This window comes from Giraffa tippelskirchi, chromosome 1 (genome assembly GCF_054371585.1).
Source record: "Giraffa tippelskirchi isolate mGirTip1 chromosome 1, T2T-mGirTip1v1.2.pri, whole genome shotgun sequence".
NCBI classification, from domain to species: domain Eukaryota; kingdom Metazoa; phylum Chordata; class Mammalia; order Artiodactyla; family Giraffidae; genus Giraffa; species Giraffa tippelskirchi.
This window is the reverse complement of record NC_137275.1, coordinates 31,002,292-31,019,088: the sequence shown is the minus strand read 5'-3', so window position 1 is coordinate 31,019,088 and position 16,797 is coordinate 31,002,292. Positions and strand designations below refer to the sequence as shown.

Genomic DNA, 16,797 nt, shown 5'->3' with positions numbered 1-16,797 from the left:
TCTTAAGACTTTATTATTTTTTAAATATTTATTTGGCTGCACTGGGTCTTTGTGGCATGTGGGATCCATTTCCCCAACCAGGGATCAATCAAACCTGGGCCCTCTGCTTTGGGGCAGCATGGAGTCTTAGCCGCTGGGCCACCAGGGAAGTCCCTAAGACGACATTATTATTTTTTAGAGTAGTTTGAGGTGCATAGCAAAATTGAGAGGAAGGTATAGAGGTTTCTGTTTAACCCCTGCCCATACACATGCATAGCATTTCCCATTATTAACATTCCGCACCAGGGTGGTAATTATTACAATTGATGAATCTATACTGAAGCATCATAATCACTCAAAGTCCATAGTTTATCTTAAGCAAATCTTCAGTGTTGTACATTCTTTGGGTTTGGACAAATATATTAATATAATGACATGTATCCATCTGTGAAGAAAGCTGAGCACCGAAGAATTGATGCTTTTGAACTGTGGTGTTGGAGAAGACTCTCGAGAGTCCCTTGGACTGCAAGGAGATCCAACCAGTCCAGCCTAAAGGAGATCAGTCCTGGGTGTTCATTGGAAGGACTGATGTTGAAGCTGAAACTCCAATACTTTGGCCACCTTATGTGAAGAGTTGACTCATTGGAAAAGATCCTGATGCTGGGAAGGACTGGGGGCAGGAGGAGAAGAGGATGACAGATGAGATGGTTGGATGGCATCACTGACTCGATGGACATGAGTTTGGGTAAACTCCGGGAGTTGGTGATGGACAGAGAGGCCTGGCGTGCTGCGATTCATGGGGTCGCAAAGAGACGGACACGACTGAGCGACTGAACTGAACTGATCCATCATTGTAGTTTCAGACAGAGTAATTTCACGCCCCTAAAAATCCTCTCTGATCCACCTATTCATCCTTTCCCTACCTTCAACCCCTGATAGCCACTGATCTTTTTATGATCTTTTTACTGTCTCCATAGTTTTCTTTTCCAGAATGTATTTGGGGTCATACAGTAGGTAGTCTTTTCAGATTAGCTTCTTTCACTTACTTCTTCTGCTAAGTCACTTCAGTCGTGTCCGACTCTGTGTAACCCCATAGACGGCAGCCCACCAGGCTCCCCGTCCCTGCGATTCTCCAGGCAAGAACACTGGAGTGGGTTCCCATTTCCTTCTTCAATGCATGAAAGTGAAAATCGAAAGTGAAGTCGCTCAGTCGTGTCCGACTCTTAGCGACCCCATGGACTGTAGCCCTCCAGGCTCCTCCATCCATGGGATTTGCCAGGCAAGAGTACTGGAGTGGGTTGCCATTGCCTTCTCTGCTTTCACTTACTAACATGCATTTAAGAGTCCTCTATATCTTTTCATGCTTAATGGCTCATCTTTTTACAGTGCTGATTAATAATGTCCATTGTCTGGATGTACCATAGTTTGTTCATCCATTTACTTACTGAGGAATATCTTGTTTGCTTTCACACGTTGACAATTATGAATAAAGCTACTATAAACATCCGTGTGCAAGTTTTTCCTTGGGCATAATTTGTCAACTCCTTTGGGTAAAAACCAAGAAGGATGATTGCTGAACCCTATAGTAAGAGTATGTTTAATTTTGTAGGAAACAGCCAAACTGCCTTCCAATGGGTGTACTCTTTTACATTGTCACCAATGTAAAAAGATAAACTGAGGCAAATTAAAAATCCTTAGTTTATTTGAGCAAAAAATAGATTCAAACTGTAAGTAGTTAGGAGCACTTGGCTGAAAAGAGTCAAGGGAAAGACTTTATATAAGAAAGCATAGAAGCAAAGAAAGGAAAATATTTGACTGGCTATAGCTTAAGGCCTAGTTGGTTATTTGTGATGGGTTGCACTTAGTGGTTTGATTTCATAACCTTGAAACATTTACAGGCTTAGGATTTGGTTTGCTTACATCAGCCCCTATGGTGTTAGAGCCATCTCAGTATAATGGCTTCCTTGTTTAATTAATTTCACAACGGTAAGATTATCTGTCCAAATGCAAGGATAAAATGCAGCCAAGTCTCAGAAAGAATTGCAGCTGAAAACTAGAATGCTGTAAGACAACCACAATGGGTATTTTCCTTTTCTGCTTCCCCTTTGCATTTCTTCCTCACTAGAAGATCAATCTTACCTGCTACTCAGTCCACATTATGGTGATTAGTTCACATATTCAAGTGTTAAGTATAGCTTCAGTCACACAAGAAAATGATCCTTGCTCTTAATTCACTCCTAAATCCTGCATTACTCGCATCACCTGTGGCCAGGAGCGACCATGGCATTATACAGATATGGCCACTGGGAACTGTATATGAGAGCAGTGGTTTGCTGAAACTTGCTTATAATGACTTGTGTGTGTATGCTCAGTCGCTCAGTCATGGCCAACTCTTTGCAACCCTATGGACTGTAGCCTGCCAGGTTCCTCTATCCATGGGGTTTTCCAGGCAAGAAAACTAGAATGGGTTGCCATTTCCCCCTCCAGGGAATCTTCCTGATCAGGGATTGAACCCGCATCCCCTGCATTGGCAGGCAGATTCTTTACCACTGAGCCACCTGGGAAGCCCTATACAAGAGTCAATTGTGAGATTTTCAGAAATCTGCAAGCTCGTTGTTAAACAAAGGGATTATTTAAAATTAGCTTATATATGGAGTCCATCAAGGACATATATTATCACCATGTTTATTTAACTTATATGCAGAGAACATCACGCGAAATGCCAGGCTGGATGAATCACAACCTGGAATAAAGATTGCTGGGAGAAATATCAACAACCTCAGATATGCAGATGATAGCACTCTCATGGCAGAAAGCAAAAGGAGCTAAAGAGCCTCTTGATGACGGTCAAAGAGGAGAGTGAAAAAGCTGGCTTAAAACTCAACATTCAAAAAACTAAGATTGGGGCATCAGGTCACATCGCTTCATGGCAAATAGAAGGGGAAAAAGTAGAAGCAATGACAGATTTTATTTTCTCGAGCTCCAAAATCACTGTGGAAGGTGACTCCTGCCATGACATTAAAAATACTTACTCCTTGGAAGAAAAGCTATGACAAACCTAGACAGCATATTAAAAAGCAGAGACATCACTTGGCCGCCAAAGGTCTGTATAATCAAAGCTATGTTTTTCCAGTAGTCACGTATAGATGTGAGAGTTGGACCATAAAGAAGGCTGAATGCCAAAGAATTGATGCTTTCAAATTGTGGTGCTGGAGAAGACTCTTGAGAGTCCCTTGGACGACAAGGAGATCAAAACAGTCAATCCTAATGGGAATCAACCCTAAATATTCACTCGAAGGAGTGATGCTGAAGCTCCAGTACTTTGGCTACCTGATGTGACAAACATTGGCAAAGACCCTGATGCTGGGAAAGATTGAGGGCAGGAGGACAAGGGGGCGGTAGAGGATGAGATGGTTGGATGTCATCACCGACTCAATGGACTTGAGTTTGAGCAAACTCTGGGAGACAGTGAAAGACAGGGAAGCCTCCTGGCATGTTGCAGTCCATGGGTCACAAAGAGTTGGACACAACCTAACAATACTGAACAAAAAAGTTGTAAATAGATTATTTTAAAAACAAAAGTAATAAATTTCAAAACTCACCACTTTAATTCTTTCAACTAAAAGTTACTACTATCTCTGTTCTTGAGCTTATTTATATTTTCATCTATTGCATCTGTGTGGTGAAAACACTACACAATTGTGTTACTGCACACTTTTCAACTGAACATAACGCTTTGTTCATGAGATGGTGTTACTTTGGTAGCTTGAAATAGGTCATGATGGAATTATCTATACCATAGAAATTGGCAAACACTACAAAGATAGTTTTTCCTTCTGGAGAGCTGGTTGTTAAATATCTACCAGCTCACCACCAATTAAAGGAATCAAAACCCTTTATCATCTCCTTCTATTGTACTAGAAGACAAGTTCCTTCAAACTAACTGTAACACAATTGATACTACAATTGATGCTTCTACAGTTTTTTAAATTATTTTTTTAAATTGAAGTATAAAGTGAAGTTGCTCAGTCATGTCCAACTCTTTGTGAACTCATGGACTGTAGCCTGCCAGATTCTCCTGTCCATGGGATTTTTCCAGTCAAGAATATTGGGGTGGATTGCCATTTCCTTCTTCAGGGGATCTTCCCGACCCAGGAATCAAACCTTGGTCTCCTGCACTGCAGGCAGACTCTTTACTTTCTGAGCCAACAAGGAAGCCCAAAAATTGAAAATAAATTGAAGTATAGTTGGTTCAAAAAATAAGATGGCAGTTTTAAGGTTATTACTGCTAAGAGATGACTATGAGTTTGGATAGCTAGATAGCAGTTTGCATAGCCATGTTCACAAGTAACCACAATGAGAACAGCAAGTGTCACGGGACTACAGGGCAGACAGTGATTACCTGAAACAGGCTGGATGATATATTAAAAAAGAAAAAAAAAAGGAATATATAAATGTTTGTGCTCAGATGCTCAGTCATGTTCAACTCTTTGGGACCCCATGAATCATAGCCTGCCAGACTCATCTGTTCATGGGATTCTCCAGGCAGGAACACTGGAGTGCAGTGCCATTTCCTTCCCCAGGGAATCTTCCCTCCCCAGGAATTGAACCAGCATCTCTTGTGTCTCCTGCATTAGCAGGTGGATTCTTGACCACTAGTGCCTCCTGGGAAGCCCAATATACAAATAAATACATAGTTTTCCTTTATAGGGTTACATTCCCTCGTGGCTGAGATGGTAAAGAATCTGCCTGCAATGCAGGAGACCCAGGTTTAATTCTGGGTCAGAAAGATTCCCTGGAGGAGGGCATGGCAACCCTCTCCAATATTCTTGCTTGGAGAATCCCATGGACAGAGGAGTCTGGTGGGCTACAGTCATAGGGTGATAAAGAGTCAGACATGACTGAAGCAACTTAGCACACACACACATACATGTATACTATGAAATGATTCCCACAATCAAGTTAATATACATCTCTATCTGTTCACACAATTATAGTAACTTTTTTTTTCCCTTTGGTGTGGTGAGAATACTTAAGATCTACTCTCTAAGAAAATCACAAGCATGTATAAAATATGGTACTATTAACTATAGTCACCATGCTGTACATTAGATCCTAGATCTCAGTCATCTTAAAGCTGTTGTAGCTCTTCTAATATTGTATTCTCTTATTTTATTAAACTTCTTGTTAAAAATATGTGTGTATGTATGTGTGTTAGTAACTCAGTTGTGTCTGACTTTTTGCTGCCTCATGGACTGTTTAGCCCACCAGGCTCCTCTCTGCCCATGGAATTCTCTAGGCTAGAATACTGGAGTGGGTATCCATTCCCTTCTCCAGGGGATCTTCCCAACCCAGGGATCGAAACCCAGATCTCCTGCATTGCAGCAGATTCTTAACCATGTCAGCCACCGGGATGTCCCTTTTTAAATAGATGTATATATTCGTATTTAGCTGCGTCAAGTTTTTATTGCATCACGAGAGATCTTTCAATGAGGCGTACAGGTTCAGTAGCTGTGGCTCACTGGGTTTAGTCGCTCCTCATCGTGAGGGATCTTAGTTCCCCAACCAGGGATCAAACCCAGGTCCCCTGCACTGCAAGGAGGATTCTTAACTAGTGGACCACCAGGGAAGTCTCAGTTATACTAAATTTTTGTTGTATTATTTTATAAAGATACGTCATCCTTATCAGGCATAGGTGAAGATGGGAAAATACAGAGGCAGGAGCATCAAATCAGGTCCTATTAAGTTAGCTCACATAGTTTACAGAGGCACTCAGGCAGGCAGTAAATAGAAGAGAGGGTGGAAGGTGAAGGCGCGCTAGGCTTTATGCATCCGGAAGTCCAGATAAGCATTTCAGTAAAGGATACAGACTCCTATCTCCTGCTCTCCTCTCACCTACATGCACTTGCTTAGAAATAGGAAATGTTCTTGTCTGCATCAAACTCTTCAGAATGACCAGAAACAAGGCCTCTAGTGGAAAAGGCCAAGAGACAATGACAGTGGGAGGCTTGGCTTCTTTATACTGCATTGAGCAACTCTTTTAAACACAATTGCATGATGTGTTTAATGATCAGTTCAATTTAGAAATTTGCCTAAAATTCTTCATATGTAATTTTTAAAAATGAAATATTTCAAAGACACTGAAGATAGTAATGTAACCCTCATGTATGACATGCTATTAATGTATTAATAATTATTAATAATTAATACTTAATGTAACATGTATTAATGTCATTGCTTTGACATGTATTTCAGGTCTTTCTTGTCTTTAAATAAAGCATATCTGATAAGCATTAAATCCTCCTTGTACCCCTTCTCAGTTCTATTCCTTCCTCACGTCCCAGAAGTTAACACTCTTTTGAAGATTACTTCTGTTCTATAATTTTGTATTTTTCATACATTATTTCTGTATAAAATAACACATTATTTTTTATGTGTTTTTAACATTTAAACAATATAACCACAGCAATCTGAAAGCTCCAATTTTACTTAACAGTATGTTTTTGAAATTTAACCATGTTGTAGATGTAGCTCTTGTTCGTTTTTAATGCTGTATTATATAACTGTATGTGAATATAACACAAATTATCTATACATTTAATTCTGTATTCCATGCCTAGGTATGATTATATCATACTTTACTGATCTATTAATCTATCTGTCTTACTTCACCACACTGTGTTACTATAGTTTTATGATAAGTGTTGAAGTCAGGTAGTGCTAATCCTTCAAATTGTTCTTGTTTTCCAAAATTGTTTTGACTCTTCTAGGTCCTTTTCACTCCCCTACAAATTTAATTTCACCTTGTCAATTTCTTTTAAGAAACTCTACTGGGATTTTGAATGACATTGCTTTGAATTTATAGATAGATTCAGGGAGGGTTGACATCAGTAGTGAGTCCTTCAATGCATGATGAGTATCTTTTCATTTATTTAGGTCTTCTTTAATTTTCTGTCTACACTGTTTTATAGTTTTCAGTATTCTTAAGTATCTTATATTTTTAATGCTATTGTAAATGTTTTTAATTTTTATTTTCCAATTGTGTGTTGCTATATTTAGAAATACAATTGATTTTAACATATTGCATTTTATATTACTTATCTAAGTGCCATGTAACAACATACCCCTAAGTTTAGTGGGTTCAAAAACAACCTTTATTATCTTTTGTCATTTCTGTGGGTCAGGAATTTCAGAACCACTTAGCTGGGTAGTTCTGGCTCAGGAAATTGAGGTCAGATTAGGGCTGCAGTCATATGAAGGCTAATCACCTTGAACTTCTGTAGACTACATATTTATGTTTTTTAATCTTTTCTGATATGCAAGACTCAACTTCCACATTTTGTTTTCTCTTGTGGCTCTTTCTGGGCCTTGGTTTTAGTCTTTCTGTTATACAAATTAGCAGCCATTAATAACTACTGTCTTGATCTGTTTATCTCATTCATGGTTATAAAATGATGATGTCCTAACTTCTAACATTGCTTTGCCCTGGACACATATTAGCTTGAATACCTCCCTAAAGAGAAACTTTCTTTCATCAACTACTTGCCTGGTAACCATGAGATACAGTTCTAATTAGAAAGACAGGTTAAATGATGACTTCTCTTGTTTACCAGTTTTCAAAATAATGAACTGGTTCCCTAGCATCACCCAAAGGGGACTGATATATTTTTTTGAACTATGATGAATTCAAGGACTTAAACATATTTGGTATATTTCAGTCCACTGCAATTTTATCTTTACAGCTGCTCAAAGTGCCTCATAGTTTGATAGGGCCCTAGCATTCTCTGATTACTCCTTTCTAATGTGACAAGTTGTTTTAGGTTCATATTGCATATTCCCTTTATTGATATTCTCTAAGACTCTGTACTGAGTTTCCTTTACTCTTCACTCTACATAACCTTCCCAGGGCAACAGAATCCAACTACCATTTTTTTTTTTTTTTTCTGAATCCACACACTTCATAGATATATACTCCAGTCAGTAATATTGGTCAAAGGTAAGGCAGTTGAGAGGGATGGTGGAGGAAGAGTCTTACTGGAAAGTGCAAGCCCCAATTAAAGGAATTAAGCTTCAATAAAAGCACACAAACACTGATGGTTCAAGATGTCTTAGGTTAGCAGGCACCAGTTTGCAACCTGTTCTATAGGACCTGGCTCTGGTCCGATTTAATATTAAACATTGCAGAAAATGTTTCAGAGATTTTTAAGATTTTGCTGTCTTCCTCTTAGGTGTGCGGCTCATCTTGAACTTGTGTTGGCTTATTTTCACATTTTATAGGTGTGGATCTGTGGAAAGCCAAAAGGCGTTTTCCATCTTCTCCCTCCAGTGGGCACAACCCTGAAATTCTGTCTCTCTGCAGATACTGAGCTGCTTTTGTTTTTGGTTGGGCCCTGATTAGGCCCTTACTCCTAAAGATGTGGCCTGTTCCTCAGACATTATCTCAGCCACTTGCTCTCTCACTCATTATCTGGGTAGTAGCTCAGTGATGTTCTTTGTAGATCCTTGACCACACTAAGGCCTCTTTCCTGATCAGAGCCTTTGGGTTTGCTGGTCTCTGCCTGGAAGACCCTTATCTCCACCTTTTGCTGGGTATCAGTCTCAACTTCACCTCCTCAGGACTTCATATAAAAAGCCTTCACCTATCCCCCCTGTCTTGCCATATTAGTTTTTTGTTTCTTTCATAGAATTCATCATGATTTTTAATTTTTTACTAATGCTTTGTCTTCCTCTGTAGAACATAAACTCCTTGAAGAGAGAAACCAATCAAGGTCAATCAAAGAACAAGGCAGCATAGATCTGTCTTTCTTTAAATTTGTCATTAGTTTGGTTTTATATCTTAACAATGTTACCTTTTCTTTTTGAGTTCAAATTTTCTTTCCCTTGTAAACTCAGTTATGTAACAGTGAAGCAAAATTACATTTTCATCCCTTTGACAATGAACTTTAAGCAAGTGTCCTCGAAGATCTTACTCTATCATGTAAAATGATTTTTGGTCACTTTCGTAGTTTTAATTTCTCAAGTCTGTTTAACTCAACTGTGTACCCTAGGACCTCGATACATGTTTAAATCAAATTTATGTGACTTACAAAGCTATTTTAAAATACAATATAATTCCTTTCCCCAGTTAAAAACAAAACCAGTAGGCGTTTGTTACAAGTGAGCTGATCGCATCCTGCGCTGCCTTTCGGTAAGCCTTCTGCGCCAAATTGGAAAGTACATTCTGTACTTAGTGTAGAAAGTGGTGGCCGCAAAGGGACTGGCTCAGACTTGTCCTAAATAAGCCTTCAATTTCCAGAACTGAATCAGGTGTCCCGCGGAGAGACAGGAAGCATCTTTGCCTTCCGGCTGGAAGGTACTTTAGTAGGCGCTTCAGGTGAGAAAACTGAGAAACCTGGGAGTACGCAGGGTCACTAGAAATGAAATTCATTCCAGAGACTTCCGGGTTGCGGGGGGCGGGGAAACGTGCGGACGTTACGTCACGTTCCCTTGCCCGTCCCGCCTCCTCGCCCCTCTCCGCACTGTGACGTTCCCAGGGAGGAACGTAGCGTAAACAGCGCAGGGCACTTCGGGAGCTGGATTGTTTCACGCAGGAAGCAGGCTCCATTTTAGCGCCGCCCGCCGTCGCCATCTGTTTCCCTCCCCCAACCCCCCGCTTTTCCCCCCTTCCGTCTTTAAGCCCCAACGGGAAGGCTGGGCCTAAGCTGTGGGTGGCTAGAGTGAAAGGAGGGAAGGGGAAAAGAGAGAAAGGGAAGAAGCGAGGAGAAAGGGTGAATCGGAAAGGGTAAGTGTAGAGGCCACGGTGCGGAGCGCGCAGCCCAGCGGACGGACTGACGGACGCGCCTCTTTTGCTGCCGCGGCTGCGGCGTCCGCGCGAGTCGCCTCGAAGCGGCGGCGGCGGTAGCAGCAGCAGCGGAAACAAGGGGGGAGCAATGGCGGCCGACAGCCGAGAGGAGAAAGGTTAGTGCGGAGAAAGGTGACGGGCGGAGTCGGGGCTCTGTAGTGGTCGCCCGAACCGTGGTCGTCGTTGTGAGTTGGGGGTTGAGGAGGTTAGCTTGCTCCGCGCGGAGATTGTCTCCCCATGGAGACACTCGGACTCACTGGCAAAAACCAGGCCTGCCCTTTACGTCCTCGGTCTCCACATGACCTAGCACTTCATTTAGCCTTGGATTTTTTCTTTGATCCTAATTTCCTTCTTCACGTAACGTTTATCCGTCCTGGGCGCGGCTGAGAGAAGGCCTCTTTGGAGTTGCAGGCCCTTGGGTTTATTTCCTGGTAGTATTATGCGGAGGTAATGCGTCTTTTCAGAACCGTCTGTTCTGTTAGGCTGAATTTCGAAAAACCCTTAACGCCACGATTAAAGCTGGTAGTCTAGTAAGTAAGGATGTTTAAGACGTGGTATAGATAGATGGTTAGTCTATCGACAAGTAATGTCGACAAGTAATTTCTGGCTGTTACTGGTAAATAGGCAGTGGCAGGAATGGCCTGTTTGGTTACCTATTTACTTATTTTGGGAAAGGTGATGTTTGAAAAGATGATTATGTGGTTCAGGCCAGGCAGAAAAAATCTTGGCCGCTATTCTGAAAGACACACGTTTTGCGTGGTTCCTGGGGAGTAACCAGAAACAAATAAATGTAATTTATAGAGAGTCGGAGGGATATAGTTGCTTTGAAATTTGGGAGGAACTGATGTTGCCAGAATGAAATGTCAGGTCTTTTGAAATACTGGCCTTCCGGGGCCTAGAAATGTTAATGTAGATCCAGAATCAGTACAAGTCTGAAGAGTGGTCTAGATTGGGTGTTGCGTTAAGGTTTTTAACAACCCTAAGATTACTATAATAGTTTTGGGAAGGATATAGCTGATTATTAAAAAAATATGTATACATATGGCCAGCTGCTGCCCTGTATTTTTCGAATCTACCCTTTTGTGTGGCTGATTAACTTGGCGAGGGGGGCAATTTGTTAAATGGACTGTAGAGTCATTCCATGAGATTTGTGATCTCTAATTTTGCTCCTTAAAAGAAGGAAGAGTCAGTGAACTGGAAAAATCAGTGAACTGTTCAAGGGATAGGGACAACCTTGGGAAATGGACTGTGTGGGAATATGTTTAAGATAACTGCTCCTGCTTAAAGCAGGAGAGGGTGACTGGGTTTAGTAGTTGAATTTTCCTTCCTTATATGAGTCCTAAAAATCCTCTCCCCTCCTTTTGAGAAATCCAGAAGAAATGCGATCATGGGATTGATTAGGTTTTAGTAGTTTAATTTTCCTTCCTTAATTGAGCCCTAAAAATCTTCTCCCCTCCTTTTGAGAAATCCAGAAGGAATGTGATCATAAGATTGCATGATGTTAGTGAATAAAACAAACTGCTTTTAATTAGAAGTATAGTAGTATTTAATAGATGATTTTAATCAGTAAGAATTCTCAGTCAACGATTGTTTCAAAAGTGTAATCTTTGAGCTGTGTTGGGGGGGACGGATGGGGGAGTGTTGGTTGTGGTATGTGAGATGAACTAGATAAAAAAATGAGTAAAACTAGTACTTCTCAAGAGTTCATTCTCAGGATGAACATAGTTGTAAGTCAGTTATGGAGTAGACACGGTTGTACACGAGGAAAAAGAGTAGGTGCTGTATTGAATGTTTTGCTTTAGAAATAGATGTAGAGGTGAAAATGGCTTAACTACATGAACTTTGTCACTTACTGGGAAGTAGTAATGCCACCTATGAGCAATACTTAGGATAACTTGTCCAGGTTTTGAAAGGCCTCACATTTGTGTAGTTTTTAAAAACTTAATTTTCATAATTCAGCTTATTTCAAAATTGATGATAAAAGTGCATATCTTATAGTTTAAGATTGTAGTTTACTGGGAAAGCTAGCAGATACATACCTACTGGAGTTGCTTATTTAGTTTTGAAATGGGAAGATTTCTAGAATAGTCCACGTTGCGAATAAGGAAACTGAGGCCTAGGGTGTCTTACTTTTTTGATATTTGTCAAATAGCTGGAAAATAGCTAGAATTAGAATTAATACTTGACTTTCTTTTCACATTGAAGGAAAAATGAGCAGCTCAGTACATACTGTTATCAGTTGTCTTGTATGAAACGTTAAGAAATTATAAAGATAAGCCTTGTAAGAATTTGGACATGGCACAAACCTTAGGCCTTTCTTTAAAGATTCTGTAAGTGGTGTAAGATCTTGATAAGAAATGAGTTTAAGTTGCAAAAATTTGCTGTAAATAACAGAACAGTTAAACTTTTGGTCATAAAGCCCTTGCATTATTGGGCTTTGCACGTTAGCTATATAATAAGCAGACATTACCTTCTATAAATGCTTCTGTAATACCTGTACCTGAAAACTCAAGCCTGTAATTGGAGAAATTGCCTGCTTAATTCCTGTGGTGATTATCCAAAATGAGATTTGGAAGATGTTGAAATGTTGATGTATTATCGAATGTTATTTGCCATTTTTCTGTATAAACATCTTTGCATTTTATTTCTTAAGTTCTTAAAAAGTTCTTTTTGAAGAACAGTTACACAAGTTTAGTGTATCTAAAATGTGGATAATGAAGTACCACTTTAAAAAGTAACATGTTTTTTGCATGTTGCCCGACTGGAAGCTCCATGAGGGCCAGGAATATGTCTGTCTTGTTTACCTGATTCCTGGTGTACAGTAATTGCCTCAGTACCTTGAATAAATGATTTAGAAAATTGTAAATTGTTAGTTCAAGGTTGGACTTCATTAAAGACTGACTAGTTATGTGATATTTGCTATTGATGTCCAAAGTTAAAGAGTTTCTCAGTTTATAGATAACAGACGTTCACGCAAATACATATAAATATGTGCACTTGGTAATAACACACGCACAGAAGTCCTCACTCTAGTTAAAGTCCTTAGGGCTAGTCTTTGTTCACTTTAGTTAGGGCTTTATAAAGCATAGAGTATGTTTGATATTCCAATATATTTGTTTCATCCATAATAGAAGTAGGACAGAAAGTTACAAATGCTCTCCGTAGACTTCAGTTGTTTATTTTTTGAAAGACAGGAAGTTTGGATGGGATGGGAAATTCAAGTCTCTTCTTTTAGAAGAATGACAATTTTGAATGACAAAAAGATAACTGAGCGACTGGTCTAATCTAAAACAACAGAATGGGAGGCTCCAGGAAATGTTGCTCCATTGCCAAACCCCACTATAACTATATTAACTGAATTAAAATAACAACTGTAACTTATTGGTGCCCTATGTTAGACACAAAATGCACAATATATTTAACTGCTCAGTTTTTTTTTTTCCCCCTCCCTTTAAATATTTAAGGTCTTAGTCTGAACCTGGATCCTGAAATAAATAGTACTTTGTATCTCCTGACCCAGAAGCTTCCAGGGTCCAAAAAACAAAACATGAACCATTTCTCAGATGAAGATTATTTTCAACACCTATATCCCTGGAGTTAAGGATTGTGGCCTTTTAGGCCAGGAATTTCAAGGTTGAGGTGTAATTCTGGTAGAGTGGAAAGAGTAATAAATTTGGATTCAGAACTGTGAGATTTTAGTCACAGAACTTGAATTCATTGGGCTTCTTTTGGAATACTTGTTCCATACATAACCTTCTAAAGGTTAAACTACTTTGAAAGCCAGTTAGATTTTAAAGTTCCACTGTTTATCTTATCCAAACAAATACCCCCATCTACAGAAGACAAGCCTTGTTGACTAACACAGTTTTGAACAGCTTCTCTAAAAACAGTGATTTTTTTCTTTATTTTGTTTCCTGTATTGTGGATCTGTATATTTATCCCAAAACTCAAGTTTGTTAATAGTTTGTGATGGTAACATAAGATTATGCTTGCTTAACCAGTGATGATAATGAAGTCCATATATGAACATCATATATTGCGAATGCAAAACCTTCACAGATGATTGCATTTCTATAAAGGAATCAAGCTCACAGCGGCCTGCTTTGTTTTGTTTTAAATCAAGGTGTATTGGAAAGTCAGACAATTCAAATAAAAATCTGAATTTGGAAATCCTGTTGAAAATTTATAAGATCTGACAGGGTGCTTGCTTGCATTTCTCTTAAGACAGTGAATCCACTGGAGTTGAGTAGGCTTGTCCCTTTTAGCATTCCTACTCTTTCACAAGGTATCCTGTGTACTAAACGTATGTATGTTTGGTGTTCCTGTACCTCAGTGTCTTGAATTGAACCTTAAATTTTTTTGTAGTTACTTAATATCAGTGTTGTTTAGGAGTTATGGGTGTATGGATTCTAGGGTCAGGGAGATAAAATGCTTTTTTAATACAGTATGTGTGTGTCTTGGCAAATAGATGTGTGTGTGTGGCAAATAGATGGAGAAACAGTGGAAACAATGGCAGACTTTATTTTCTTGGGCTCCAAAATCACTGCAGATGGTGATTGCAGCCATGAAATTAAAAGACGCTTGCTCCTTGGAAGAAAAGCTATGACCAGCCTACAAGCATATTAAAAAGCAGAGGCATTACTTTACTGACAAAGGTCAGTACAAAGCTATGACTTTTTCAGTAGTCATGTATGGATGTGAGAGTTGGACTATAAAGAGAGCTGAGCGCTGAAGAATTGATGCTTTTGAACTGTGGTGTTGGAGAAGACGCTTGAGAGTTGCTTGGACTGCAAGGAGATCCAACCAGTCCATCCTAAAGGATATCAGTCCTGAATGTTCATTGGAAGAGCTGATGTTGAAGCTGAATCTCCAATACTTTGGCTACCTGATGCGAAGAACTGACTCACTGGAAAAGACACTGCTGCTGGGAAAGATTGAAGGCAGGAGGAGAAGGGGATGACAAGAGGATGAGATGGTTGGATGGCATCACCAACTCACTGGACATGAGTTTGAGCAAGTTCTGGGAGATGGTGAAGGACAGGGAAGCCTGGTGTGCTGCAGTCCATGGGGTCGCTGAGAGTCAGACACAACTGAGCGATTGACAACTGTGTATCGCTCAGTTGTGTCTGACTCTGTGACCCCATGGACTGTAGTCCACCAGGCTCCTCTGTCCATGGGGATTCTCCAGGCAAGAATACTGAAGTGATTGCCATGTCTTCCTCTAGGGGATCTTCCCAACTCAGGGGTCAAACCCAGGTCTTCCATACTGCTGGCAGATTGCTCAGATTCCCATCTGAGCCACCAGGGAAGCCCTATTTAATACAATAGGTAATGGCAAGTATTGAGTTAATAAAGAATAAAGGGGTAAGTATGGTCTGTGTTCAGGAAATATTGGTAAATACCCTGATGTAAAGAACATAAAGCTAGATTGTCTCATGCAAAACTTTGACATAAATTACCTTGTCTGTGTCTTTACCAAAGATTGTCAGGACTGCTCCAACTGGTAGTTTTCAGGTAAGAATCTGGGCCCCTAGTGATCAGATAGTCTTTTTTTAAAATGTAGACTATATATTCTTACTTTAAACCCTTGGAGTTTTCAAAAACAAAGCATCCAAGAGCTAAATTCATTCTACAGGCTCTTAGTGTATATCTTTGAATGGATTTGAACTTTAACCTTAAATGCTGTTTGAGGAATGCTGTTTGGGTTTCATTTGAGTTACTTTGTTGCACTGACACATTGTGAAAAATTCATTTTTTGTTGTGACTTTAAAAGGCTTTTTTTTTTTAAAGACTTTATATAGATTTCTCAAAAAATAAATAAATCACTTTAAATACTGCATTTGAGGGGCTTCCTTGGTGGTCCAGTGGTTAAGAATCCACCTTGCAATGCAAGGGACTTGGGTTTGATTCTTGGTTGGGGAAGATCCCACATGCCACAGAGCAGCTAAGCCCATGCGCCCTAACTGTTGAGCCTGTGCTCTAGAGCCCAGGAGTCTCCACTGCTGAGCCCATGTGCTGCAGCTGCTGACAAGCCCTCGCACCCCAGGGCTCCTTCCACAACAAGAGACCCAACAAGAGACGCTACCTCAATGAGAAGCCCATGCGCCACCACTCCTGAGCCCAAGCTCCAGAGCCCGTGTGATGAGAAGCCACCACAATGAGAAACTCAAGCACCACAAAAGAGTAGCCCTTGTGCAGGTGCAGTGAAGACTCACCACAGCCAAAAAATAAAAATAAATAGATCTTTAAATAAGTAAATTCATCTAAAAATCCTATTAAGAAATGCTGCATTTGAGTTACATTTTATATAGAATTCTTAACCAGGTATCTGCTAACCTTTGTTCATTTTATTGCTAATATTCTTATGGTGCTGCTGTCAAACTACTGTGAAGAAATTGAACATGTGCATATCACTATGCAGAATAATAATGTTAAATTTCAGGATAAAACGAGTGATTTAAAGCATTGAAGAAGTCATACTGGAGAACCAGTGGATGTTACTTTCTCTCTTCTTCCCCAAAAGGATGTACCAGGGGTAGGTTAAGCTTTCATAGTAGTAATTTCTGAGACTACTAAAATAATCCTTAATAGCTAATTCATTTTGAATTAAAAACATGAATTAAAATACAAAGTGTACATTTTCTAGCCAATGAATGGTCATAGGAAGCAGTTAGCTTTATAACCCAATACTTTTCTCATTATTTTAAGAATACACCTTACATTTATAATTAAATAAGCAAAACTAAGCAAGTGGTGATAGTTTGGATAACACCTTCCAAGTATTTGGAACATTTCTTCTAACAATAGTTGGAGTTCCTGGCTCCTCTCTTTGAACCTGAGTAGACTTTTATGATTGTCGCTGAGTAAAATACTATGGCCCTTTTTCTTTTGGGCTGTATTACTATATCTTTAGAGCTCTAAACCACGATGAAAGAGGTTCACCTATGCTAAAGCTGTCATGGTAGAGAGTGCCATTG

General features: G+C 39.7%; 1 protein-coding gene and 2 long non-coding RNA genes across 30 annotated transcripts in view; 2 read left to right on the top strand and 1 right to left on the bottom strand.

The window, feature by feature from the left end:
• Nucleotides 1–9,546: 9,546 nt before the first annotated feature.
• YTHDC1 (YTH N6-methyladenosine RNA binding protein C1) overlaps nt 9,547–16,797 on the top strand; it is a 38,049-nt gene continuing 30,798 nt past the window's right edge. For 19 of the 28 annotated variants that reach the window (XM_081502781.1, XM_081502401.1, XM_081502224.1 and 16 more), the window contains exon 1: nt 9,547–9,936. In XM_081502781.1, the coding sequence (XP_081358907.1) occupies nt 9,909–9,936 (28 nt within the window). In that variant the 5' untranslated portion in view covers nt 9,547–9,908. The remainder of the gene's footprint in view (nt 9,937–16,797) is intronic. The other 9 variants (XM_081502493.1, XM_081502307.1, XM_081502135.1 and 6 more) reach the window with 2 other exon arrangements.
• On the bottom strand, nt 9,560–16,062 carry LOC145544700 (uncharacterized). The gene is made up of 2 exons (XR_014081583.1): nt 14,952–16,062; nt 9,560–13,298 (listed from the first exon to the last, which is right to left on the bottom strand). It is a non-coding gene; the product is annotated as an uncharacterized LOC145544700 (long non-coding RNA).
• LOC145544704 (uncharacterized) lies at nt 14,225–16,058 on the top strand. Its single transcript, XR_014081584.1, has 2 exons — nt 14,225–14,889; nt 14,941–16,058. It is a non-coding gene; the product is annotated as an uncharacterized LOC145544704 (long non-coding RNA).